Consider the following 12,157-nt stretch of genomic DNA (forward strand, 5'->3'; position numbering starts at 1 on the left):
TTTTTGGTTGTCTCCGTATGTGACTTAACTGCTTATAACTAAGGATCTAGCTTTTGGATAGTGACGATGCACGTTGTGGAAATCATTGTGTCGAAAGGTCAAAAAGTGGTCATTTCAAAGTGACTACCCATACATGAACTCCTTTGCACCAAAAGTAGATAACTCAAAATTTGCAGTAGTAGTGGACAAATGCTCTAGTAGTAGATCACATTTTTTGACATTTTTTTACTATAATTAGCCCATTTGTGCACCACTACTGGAACATTTGTGCAAAATTATCCACTATTGGTACATGTGATATTCATTAATGAACTTTCCATTATCAATTTGTTGGGCTCCTTTGCAATCTACTACTGGGGGGTTGGGTTGACAAAAAGGTGTCCACTATTGGAGCTATGTCCACTACTGGTACCCTTCCCCTAGGGGCAACCCCCAACCATCTCGACCTAGCTACATCCTTCGTAACCATCACGGGATGGTGCTCTTATCATCCTCTCTCCCTTTGGTTCTAGGAACCAATAATGAAGGGGAATTTCAAGCCCTCCTCCATGGTGTGAAACTCTACATGGCACAACAGGTCACTCACCTTGAAATAGAAGGGGATTCATTGGTAGTAATAAATGCATTGAGGAGGCGGTCAACAAGTTGGTGGAAACTCCAAGCTATCCTAAAGGAGACCTTAGCATATCTTCATTGCATAGCTAATTTCCTCACTAGTCACATATTCCATGAGGCTAATTTAGAAGTTGACTGCCTATCCAATGTAGCAATTGATGAGTTGTTGCCTAAGGACTTACAGGAGTGACGATGGATCCATACCTTTAGGCTTTAATCTCATTCATCAACTCGAGGACAGCATTAGCCTTGTGTTTTCCTTCATGATGGCAAAGGTCATTTCGACTGACAACCAACCTGTACATGAATCGAGTATCTATTGTCACATTAGGACATGTGGCTATTAGCACAGACTTCTAAATTAACTCACATCAATTTCAACAAATTGATATCCAAAGGCCTTTAGTGTGGGCTTTCATTTCTGTTGGTTTCATCTATGGCAGCCATTACTCTCTTTCACCATGGCGCACGAAGCATTAGTCGGCTCATGTGAAACCCAACCAAAATGGATTATAAAGTGCCAACATAACCAATTTTTGGGTATTCGTCTTCTTTCTTCTGAAAAAGTTAGTCTAGGCTCTAAGATGGATAACCCAATTTGCTTGCTTATCCCTTGAAGACAAATGGCTTTTTATAGTTTTATCACTAACCATCAACTGAAGGTGGTCTTCTTGGCCGCTAGCGAGATGATGATGGAGACTGTTAAGATGGTTTTGGAAGTAGAATTTCTGGTTGCAAATGATCGTCACCACGTAAACACAAACATTTTGTCTAGATTTGTACCTTCCCTCCTTGACCTAGGTGAGCCGAAGGGGAGAGTGCAAATGTTGGTTCAGAAGGTGGTTCATCCTGAATTCCTAGTCAATCTTGATGCAATGCTTGCGGCAGCTCAACTAGGAGTTGGAATCCCTAGCCCAGCAAGCATTCCACGCTACCTTAGTCAGGGAACCCCAGTGATCTTGCACCCATTTCTAGGCAATTTCAAGGGAACTTTGATTATGGAGCATCGTGGTTGTGCAATAGAGGGTTGTCAATTTCTCAAGCGTTTTCTAGATATGGAATATGTCCCCAAGGAGGACTGGATGAATGATTTCATGAAAATGGAGTTGAAGGATTGTCAACTCGATCTTATTGCAGAAGAAACTAAAGCTACGGAGGAGCCCTCACTACTTTTGTTAGTATGGTTATACTATTAGGTTTACTTTATAGACTTTTGGCTATTCTACTACATTTTGCTATAGGCAGCAATCTACTCAACATACTATAATTACACACTCTTCTCTTTAAGGAGCATTTAGACTATTTTTTCTGGATTTTGGGTGTAGGGCACATGGTGCAATTTCTAAACAATATCCTACTATTGTCATATTTTTGTTTGTTATTGATATTAAAAAACTACTCACCAAAAAAAAATATTAATGTAGAAATATTATATATATATAGTTCTTTCATATTTTTTGTATTAAGTATCATAGAATCACAAAGCTTATTTTTGCTCATTCGAGCATCCATGTTACAAACTTATTACAAATACCAGCCCCTTTCGAGCAAACTTATTACAAATACTAGCTCCTTTCGAGCACCAAACTAGAAACAACAATTGGAAGACCAAGGGTCACAACTTAGAAATTTTAAACAATGTGACAAATACAACCAATGGAAGACCAAGAGTCACAGCTTAGAATTCTACACAAAGGTGTCCCTCATGGGAGTTGAACTTGGGTCTCCACATTGAGAACTCAATGCTTTAACCAACTAAGCTCAACCCCTTGGACAATATAGTTCTTTCATATTATAAAACTTGAGCTATATATATATATAATATTAGCTCAAACTACTATCACAAACGACCCCTCTTTTCAATTTCAATCAATTGATCAAACACCAACCCGGAACTATAGTTTTCCGCCCACCCACATGTGTGGGGATGGGTGGGGGTTTATATTGTCGCAAGCTAATTAATGTTATTCACTTATTCTAGCTTATTCTAGCAGGCTTTTGCGATTAACTAATTAATTTGGTGGATTAATTTACTAGTATCCCCATAACATGTTTATAGAATAAAATAACATTCCCATTATTGTCTCCTTCTCCCATCTCTAGGCCACTATTATTTGAAGTTCCATAGCAACAAATATCTTTTGGGGAAAAAATCATTAAACCATAAGTAAAATATTTTTCTTTTAAATTGGGAAAAATTCAAATTTAAAAAATGAGGAAAAATATTAAAAAAGGGGCAAAAAAATTATTTTTTTTGGAATTTAAAGGCATTTCAAAAACATAGAGATATAGAAGGCAAATAAAATTGAGCTATAAATAATACCTAGATGCTTACAATTTTCCATTTTTCAATTACAATTTAGATGTGAGTAGGTGAAGGCCATCTATCCAAACTTGTGTTTGGCAATGGATAAAAGACCAGATCAGAAAAGGGCGCCAACCATTTGGTTAAGTAGAAGGTAGGTGATGAAAAAGCACGGAATTAAGTCTGTAAATGTATTTCAATTTCAATTCAAAGAGCAAGTTATATTCAATGTAATTTTTCTTTTCAAGTATATGTTATTTCACAATATAATAAATCTGATTTCTTTTCTTTGTTGCTGGTGGAGAGAAAGCATTAATATTTTCTATGTACTCTCCACAACATTTTATCGGTGTATATATATCATGGAGGGGACCGATCAAGTGGTACCTTGATCGATCATGTCCTTTGGACATGACCAACCAAGATACCCCTTGGTCGTGTCCCTCCATGACCGATTGCTAATCGGTGCCATAACATATGCAAATGAACCGATATCATTTCGGTTGTCAATATACAACATAACAAGGCCGATGGTAATCGGTGGCAATGTTTGATAAAACCCGATCAATATTAATCGGTGGCAATGTTTGGTTTAAGCCCGATTAATATATACGGTGGCAATTAAAATGGTTTAAGCCTGATAACTTAAGTTAGTCGGTTAGCAATTCATTTAACCCAATAACATTAGTTAGTCGGTGGTAATGCATTAAGCCCGATAACCATTTAATTCATCAAGCCCGATCATTATGTAAATTCGGTGGCTATTAAAATGGTAACCCGATAATGAATCGGGGGGGTTAGAATAAAACCCGATCATTATCGGTTTATCAGTTTAATAGTTTGCACTTAATTTAATCATCAGTTTGCATGAGTAACATAATTGATAGATGCTGTAACAGAATAAGGAGAGCAATTATAACATAAATATCAGATAAAGGAATAATCAGTGAGATCCAAAATTATCTATCGATGGGATAGATGATTGAATGGGAGACTTCATTTATCTCCCATTCAATCATTTATCTTACCGAAGCTATTATGTATCAACAAAATCTAATTATTGAATTTTTTATTTGTCATTCTTTTAATATGAGAAGTCAAGTGGGTTATTAGATAAAATATAAAGTGTTCCAAAATAATAGAAAAAAATTAATTGGAACCCTAAGCATTATCAATATGTTAAAGAATTATGATAGTTTATCTATTCCAGTAGACAAATTACAAATTTAAATAAATTACCACGAACAAGATGTGGAGCTATAAGAACAAAACTAATGATTTTCATAATTTATGTTCTATTTTACTCACCATATGATAGATGTAATAACATTTGTAGAACCACAACACTACCATCGCCATTATTTTCTAAATCATCAACACCAACATCATCATTGATATTAGACAAGGTTACCAGGAGATGGGGGTACTTGGAGACACCAAAGACTGGATACTGGTGCAACTAATTTTCAAAAATAGGAGATGGGGGTACTTGGAGACACTAATTTTTTTTATGTAATTTAATAATTTCCAAAAAAATATCATGATAGAGAACTTTGAAAACAAGAACAATGGTAAAGTTTAACATTAACTTTAAAATTGAACAAAAATTGAAATTAAAATTGCTTATACAGCTGATACCATAGCCAATCTAAATTGTTTAGTGCAAATAAGGTAATATAGGTGTTGAGCACACTCAATATTGTTGGCTAAATAGTAAAGACAATTTCTTTTTAGACTATTACAATGACAAGAAATCACTCCTCTCAAAAAGTTTACACGGTTAGTAGACCTCATCACTATTAACTTCACACATGGATTTTTGTCTTCCTACAAAATGGTTTGTTTATTAGTTATTTCCCTATGACTTTGCTTTGCTGCAAGCTTATCTTATTTATTTGCTTTACCTTTTTCCCCTTTTTTACTGCATTTTGCCCCAAGTTTTCTAGTGGGAGAAATCAATTTTTGGTCGGGAGACTTCGGAGGCAGCAGCCAAAAGCACCCTATGCATCAAGAAATTTTCGGAGATGCGTCTTTGTCTCCAAGATAGGTCTCTTGGGGTAGGAGAGGGGTCTCCTGGTAACTATGACATTAATTGATGCGAGAACATTTGAAGAACCACAAGCAATGCCATTGCCACACACACTAAAAGTGTGCTCACTTTCGGACTCAAGTGTAACATGTTGGAAAGTAGAAACATCCAAGTCAATTTTCTCTAGCTCCATATCCCACAACTTTGTGAGGATCTGGGGGTAGTACCACCAAAAGGGTCAAGGGGCACCATTTGGAGCATAAAGCCCAAATGAAGACCTTAAAAACTACATGGACTTTCATGTTGTACACCATTTTCATAATTTTTTAAAAGGCAATGTAAAAGGCAGAAAAATGGATGGATTCACCCTAGGTTTTATTGGGTTTCCCTAGATCCTTCTTGAGTTCATTCGAGACAAACCCAACCTCACTCTCCCACATCCTACACATATCCACAAGTGCATCAAACTAGATGACTCATCTAATTTGAACTAAACCTGGATCCAGTTGGTCTTCAAGTGGATCTGATAACGTAGCTTAAAATTGGAGTTTTAAGTTATATAATAGTTATAATTACCAAGACCATAGCACATAATGACAAACCAAATGGGCATTAATTGCATATCTAAATGAATATTTTATTGGTTAACCCAATACACGGGACTACACATTATGTCTAGCTTGTTTCCTTGATGTATCCATACAAATTCTATATGCAAGCAATAGTTAAGATATGAAACTCCTACTACTACCATAATCAATTACAAACTCTACTGCAACTCATTTGTATAGCTTTTTTCATATCAACTTGACCAAAAGTGGCTAAAATGAATTGATTGCTTTTTGGGCTAGAAAAATGTAGTAGAGATTCTAAACGTCAATGCCATCAAAAGCTTGGAAACCACATCAAAATAGAAAATGGCAGAAAACATCTAATTCTTTTAGCTGGAAATATTAATGTGTTTCTTAACCTACATCTAATGCATTAACTCAAAAAAACAATGATTACACTCCAAAAAACCACAATTAAACATGAAAAAATTAGGGGAAATGGGTTGAAAATAGCAATTGTTTTGGGATGAAAATCAAGAATTTGACCATTTCATGGTTACTTGCGACTTTAGCAATTTGTTCCTAATTTATGCTTCTCTTAAACTTTAGTTGTAATTAGTCTTTTCTCGTGTTGACATCTATTTATGAGCTTTAAGATGTAATTTTTAGCATTTTTAAGCATGTTATACTTTACAATTGTGTGCTCATTGTATGTGTCGATACACCCCTTTGTCTTGCCAGTCCCCATCCCCTAATTACTATATTAATACCGTTTTCTAAGAAATAATAACCAATGATGGTTGAAATTCAAAATTCAAATAACCCTATAAGTTGCCAAAAGACATGCACAACTACTTGGCTCCCACTATGTGCTCCACTAAAACTAGCTAATGGCCAAATGCTTTGGATAAATATTTTATGAGAGAAAGTGGGTACACATATAAGCCCAAAAAACTCTATTTAAAATTCAAATTCTTATTGCCTCTCGACACTCTCAATTTGCACATTTTCTTTCTATTTTAAAGATAATATGGCAAAGTGCATTCCGACATTTATTTTTTCCTAGCAAAACTATTGATACAACAATAAATCTATAAACCAACTCAGATTTACATTTCAAAGAGTGCTACATACCTTTAGCAATAGTTTTAGTGTGCAAGAATCATTGGATAGTTTCAAGAAATAAACCTACTTCTTGATGTATGCCAAAATATTTATCCATGGAGAATGACTTCAACCTTAGCAAATTGACTTATTAAATAAACCTACAAAGTTGACATGAATGCCCTTCCTAATAATTCAAAATAGGCACCACAAACATCTTTTATCAAGCAGATTTATGATGGAGAAAAAATAGGCAAGGTTTCGAAAAATCAAAAATTGGGAAAATCGAGGCAAGAGGAAAATTTATAAAATGAATTAAAACAAAGATTCAAGTTTATTGGATATTTGGATGCATCCTTGCTAATTTACCCAATATCCCAATTGTAATGTCCCCTATTTATAAATGCTCCAGTTTTTGCCCTAAAATCACAATCCCAAGTAAAACAAGAAATGGAATAGAGGAACATTAACTTAATCATAAGATATCTCTAATTTATTGGAGAAATTCAACCATAGGGAAGCTAGAATAAGGTGACTTAATAAGGTACCCTAGAGAACCCCTACCATAGGCCCAAAAGTGGATATACCATCTCTAAGTGGCCCATGCCATCCATATGAGGTAGTGTACCTAGAGAGGTGTCCTATAACCGTTGGCCTTCATCTTGTCATCATCCTAGTTCCCTTACGATTGGCCTTCTTGCATTTGTGAGCCATGCTAAAGAAGAGGGGAGAGATTGCAGAGAGGGCCCCAGAAGCCATCTCTTTTCTTTATGTCTTCCATTATTTTATTTTTTCCCTTGTTCCCTCCTCTTCCAAACTTGCATCCATTTTTACCTTTACTTATACCACTGAATCCAAGAGTTGCATTGTTTTACAAAGGGAGAAAACTTACCCCTCCAAACTTACCCTTTCATAAGAGACATCATATTGAATTAAAAACTGTTTTAATTCTTACTAATTTAAATCGCACCATTTTTTTTATTATCTTTACTTACATCTTTTGAAAACTATTATCATCTTTACATATAATAAATCACACATCTTGAAAAACTGTGCCAACCATAATCAAATAGCACCCTTTTAGAAATTTGTTAATTTCTCCTTAAGATCGCACCTTCTCCTTGAATGGGGCTTGCTTAAGACAATCTATTCTTTTGTCTGACTGTTTCTAATGAACAGATCGCTTCTTGTATGAGTCTTTGGCAATTGTTGAAAATGATTCTTTTCCATTACTGCCGATCTGATATTCTTTTCCCTTTCTTATTCCTGACGTGAATGCAAAATGATTCGCTTATTTCCTTTCTTCTTCCGTGATTTCTTTTTATTTTCTTCTGTTCCCCCCACTCCCTTTCCTATCCTCCCTTTCGATGCTTTATAGGAGTAAGGGAGGGTGGTGACTCAAGGAAGAGTCGCCACTATTCAAAGGAGGCTGACTTTTCTTTGGGATTACGTGGGGCCTCTTTGGAGATAAGTGAGCCATGAATTTATTTTATCAAAACATTTCATAAATATCATCATTTAATAAATATTAAATTAATTAATAATAATATCAAACAAATATTAATTAATTAATAGTAATTGTTACATTCATTTCATTTGTACATAATGAATAAATTAAATATTAAATTAATAAATAAACAATTTTAATTGCTATATTTATGTTGGAAAAAAATATGATAATAAAGGATGGGGCATGACACCAATCTTTACAACTTTAAAATCACTGGAGTTTCAAAGCCTTTTCTGGCCATTCAAACAATCAGACTTTTTCTCTAGCAATGCAATAAATCAACAATTTTGGCAATAATGGAAAAGCTAAGATCGTGAACCAAAATAACATCTGCGCATAATTGCATGTTTGATAAAATCTAGCAAGCAAGCAAATGATGATGTAACCAAAAACTACTGGGTTCTCAGTATGTGTTCCACAAAAAGTGGCTAATGGCCTAGTTAGAGCTTAGGACGAATGTTTTATGAGCAAAAGGGCTCATACATATAAGCCCAGAAAACTCTATTTAAAATTCAAATTCTCATTCCCTCTTGACACTCTCGATGTGCACATTTTCTTACTGTTTCAAAGATATTAAATGAATACTACATTCAGGCATTTACTTTTTACACACAAAAACTGATGATAAACTGATAAATCTATAAGACAACTAAGATTTACATTATAAAGGACACTCTATGCCTTTAACAACAGTTTTAGTATATGAAAATTTAAAATAGTCATATGGTTTCAAGTAATAAACCTACTTCTTGATTAATGCCAAAATTTTATCTGAGAATGACTTGAACCTCAGGATTTTGATGAAACCCTATAGAGTTGAGATAAATTTCCTTCCTAATAACTCAAACTACGCACCCCAAAGATCTTTTATCAAGAAAAAATTTTACCAGATTTTATGATGGAGAAAAAATAAGCAAGGGTCCCATAAAGCAAAAATTGGGAAAATCAAGGCAAAGGGAAATTTACAAAATGAGTAAAAATAAAGATTTCCCAATAACGGATATTGCACCCTTGCTAATTTCCCAATATCACAATCTTTCCAAAATATATGAACTTTAAAATCACTGGTTTTTAAAGCCTTTATTGGCCCATTCTGTATATATCTATTCTTTATATATCTATGTATTTAATCTCAATTATAATTCTGACTATCTTCCTTGTTATGGCAGGTAAGAGGAGTATTTATTGATTTCGATATCCTCTTTCTCAAATGCCATATGATATATATATATATATGAGAGGGGAGGATCAAGCAGTACCTTGACCGGTCATGTCTTATGGACATGACCGATCAAGACACTACTTGATCGCACCCTTTGGTATATAATATCAACCGGTGTTAAACATATTTGTCAGCCCAATATTAATCGGTGATCACATAACACATAACATATTTGCCAACCCGATATTAATCGATGATCACATAACATATGACATATTTGCCAACCCGATATTAATCGGGACATACGTAACATATTAACATGTTAACCGATATGCCAATCGTTATTAGTGATGGCGTTTGGTATAGCAAAGTAACCGAAGTGAATCGGTGTCTATGTTAACCAACACCAATCACTTAACTAATGGTTATAGTCATTAATCATTGATCGGTGCATTACTATGCCACCCGATAGTAATATAATAATCACTTGTTGAGAACAAATCTGATATAGATCGGGATAGACGATTAATTAGATAACTATCGTTGATTACCAATATGCCATGGTTATCGATGAGGAATAATCATCAAATAGAATAGCTTGAAGTTTTTCTTAATGGTTTAATCGATAGGATAAATGATTGAATGAGAGACTTCATTTATCTCTCATTCAATCATTTATCTTACCGTAGCTACCATGCATTAACACATTCAAGCAATCATATTTTTTCTCTAAGAAAGCAATAAATCATCAATTTTGGTGATAATGGAAAAGCTACGACTGTAAGCAAAAATAACATATCCACATGATTGCATGTTTGATCAAATCTAGCAACTAATTGAATGACAGTGTAACCAAAAACTTACATTAACGGAAGTGCCCCCTAGTCCTCGATGATTGACAACAACCATCTTCCATCCATTCTTAGCAAGAGCATAAGCAATGTGCTTTATATACTGGATTCCACATACAAAAGATGTTAAGTTCATATCAAGGAGAAAAAGAGTTACCTAACATTCCATTCAAAAATTCAGCAATGTTGAGAATAAGAAAATTGCCCTTGTCCATTTATTCATGAATGCCTTGATAGCCAAATTGCAAAATCAATAAATTGTGAATTATGCTTAATTCAGTGGCCATAATATTAGCAAAACTAATTCCCATCAGGCCATGATCGAAGAATAAAGATTATTTCGTTCCATTTTCTTTTAATCCTAACAAGTTTCATAGAATATAATGATGCAGCTTTTAAGATATTCATCATTCACAAAAAACACATTGAACACAGCAGATAGAAAGATGCGTGGAATTGGAAAAGACAAATTTGATCAGTAACAAAGTATGGCAAGGTAATAAAATGTGAGTTATCAGTTCGAACTTCAAAGAGACTCAAATTTTCAATTAACTTTGTGTCACCTTCAACTTTATCAAATTTTGCTTGAAATTTTCAATTACAATTTAAAATAAATAAACTCTATGTTATATGTGTCCTGCAGTATAGATCCCCGTACCCAGTTGGTTCAGTCCTGGTTTCCAGTTCTAGGCCATGACAGCCTAGGGTTCATCCAGGGTTTCCCCAAGTACCCTATGGGTCCTGAACCTAGGCAAGATCCACAGCAAAACATGTTTTTTTTAAACAGGAGAACATTTAAAAGACAGGAATTTACAAAATTTTAATGTAAAGCCAAGATTTTACAAGGAGGACCCACAGGGTACCCAGGCTGCCCAAGGCAAACCATAGATGAAATCAAGCATGACCCATGGGAAAACGCTTTGTTTTTTAAAAAACAAAATAACATTTACAAGACAGGAATTTACAAAAATTCAATGTACAGTCAAGAATTTACAAGAGTGATGGCTTAAATGATGGATTAATTGACACTTAATTTTGTAATTACAATTTACAACAGCTATTTACTGAAGGAATGTTCTCAAATGCTTGCTCAAAATCAATAATATACCAGTAAGATAATTATTATAGATATAGCATGTCAATCATTATTATAGACATAGCATGCCAAAATGCTATATTATCCGATCTGCCTGCAGACCAGAGGGATTTGTGTCATCCAGTCCAGTCTAACTATGAATACAGATAGAATGGGGTTGCGTTTGTCCCAGATGAACCCGGGCCAACCCAAGAAGGATCTGAGGGAACCCAAATGAATCCATCCATTTTGATTTTTTTGGTTTTTTTTATTTTTCCACCTTTGACTTTGCCTTTTTTATAAATTGTGAAAATTGCGTGCACCATGAAGGTTTTTGTGGTTTAGGTCTTCATTTGGGCAAGGAGTATAGTCAGCAGATTATGCCAAGTTGTTTATAAATAAATGTTGGTTAGCCGACAGTCTTAAGTATGTAGTAGTTAGTTGGCTAAGTTATGTATTATGAATTTATGATTTTCTAGCGATCACCAACGACAGTTGCCAGATGCCGCACTGATTCCAGGGGCTGATGTAGTCAGCAGATTATACTAAGTTGTTTATAAATAGATGTTGATTAGCCGACAGTCAAATTATGTAGTACTTAGTTTGCTAAGTTATGTAATTGTGGTTTTTGTCCCCAATGAGTACTTGTCACTTGACAGATACTGACAGTAGGTAATCTTAACCAACTGCGGGATAGTATTTATGTACTCATTTTGTTGTGTTATGGTACACATTACATACTGAAATGAATGATCTATCTTTCTGGAACTCTATTGTACTTGCATTGTCATGTTCTATAAGTGATATTTCCATTTATTCTGTATATTAATAATATTACCCTACAAGAGTAAACAAGGAGCACTACTCAACCCCACTAGGGGCATTGCCCCAAAACCCCAACGAAATTGTGGGATATGTAGCTAGGGCAAATTGACTTAAATTATTGCACTTGAGG

At 34.6% G+C, this 12,157-nt stretch overlaps 1 protein-coding gene across 2 annotated transcripts in view; it reads right to left on the reverse strand.

Annotated features, from left to right (window-relative positions):
* Positions 1 to 12,157, reverse strand: part of LOC131067217 (uncharacterized) — a 154,934-nt gene that overhangs the window by 63,439 nt on the left and 79,338 nt on the right. For both annotated transcript variants that reach the window (XM_058002182.2, XM_058002176.2), the window contains exon 5: positions 10,141 to 10,230. In XM_058002182.2, the coding sequence (XP_057858165.1) occupies positions 10,141 to 10,230 (90 nt within the window). The remainder of the gene's footprint in view (positions 1 to 10,140; positions 10,231 to 12,157) is intronic.

The sequence above is a fragment of the Cryptomeria japonica genome, chromosome 5 (assembly GCF_030272615.1).
Source record: "Cryptomeria japonica chromosome 5, Sugi_1.0, whole genome shotgun sequence".
Classification (NCBI taxonomy): Eukaryota; Viridiplantae; Streptophyta; class Pinopsida; order Cupressales; family Cupressaceae; genus Cryptomeria; species Cryptomeria japonica.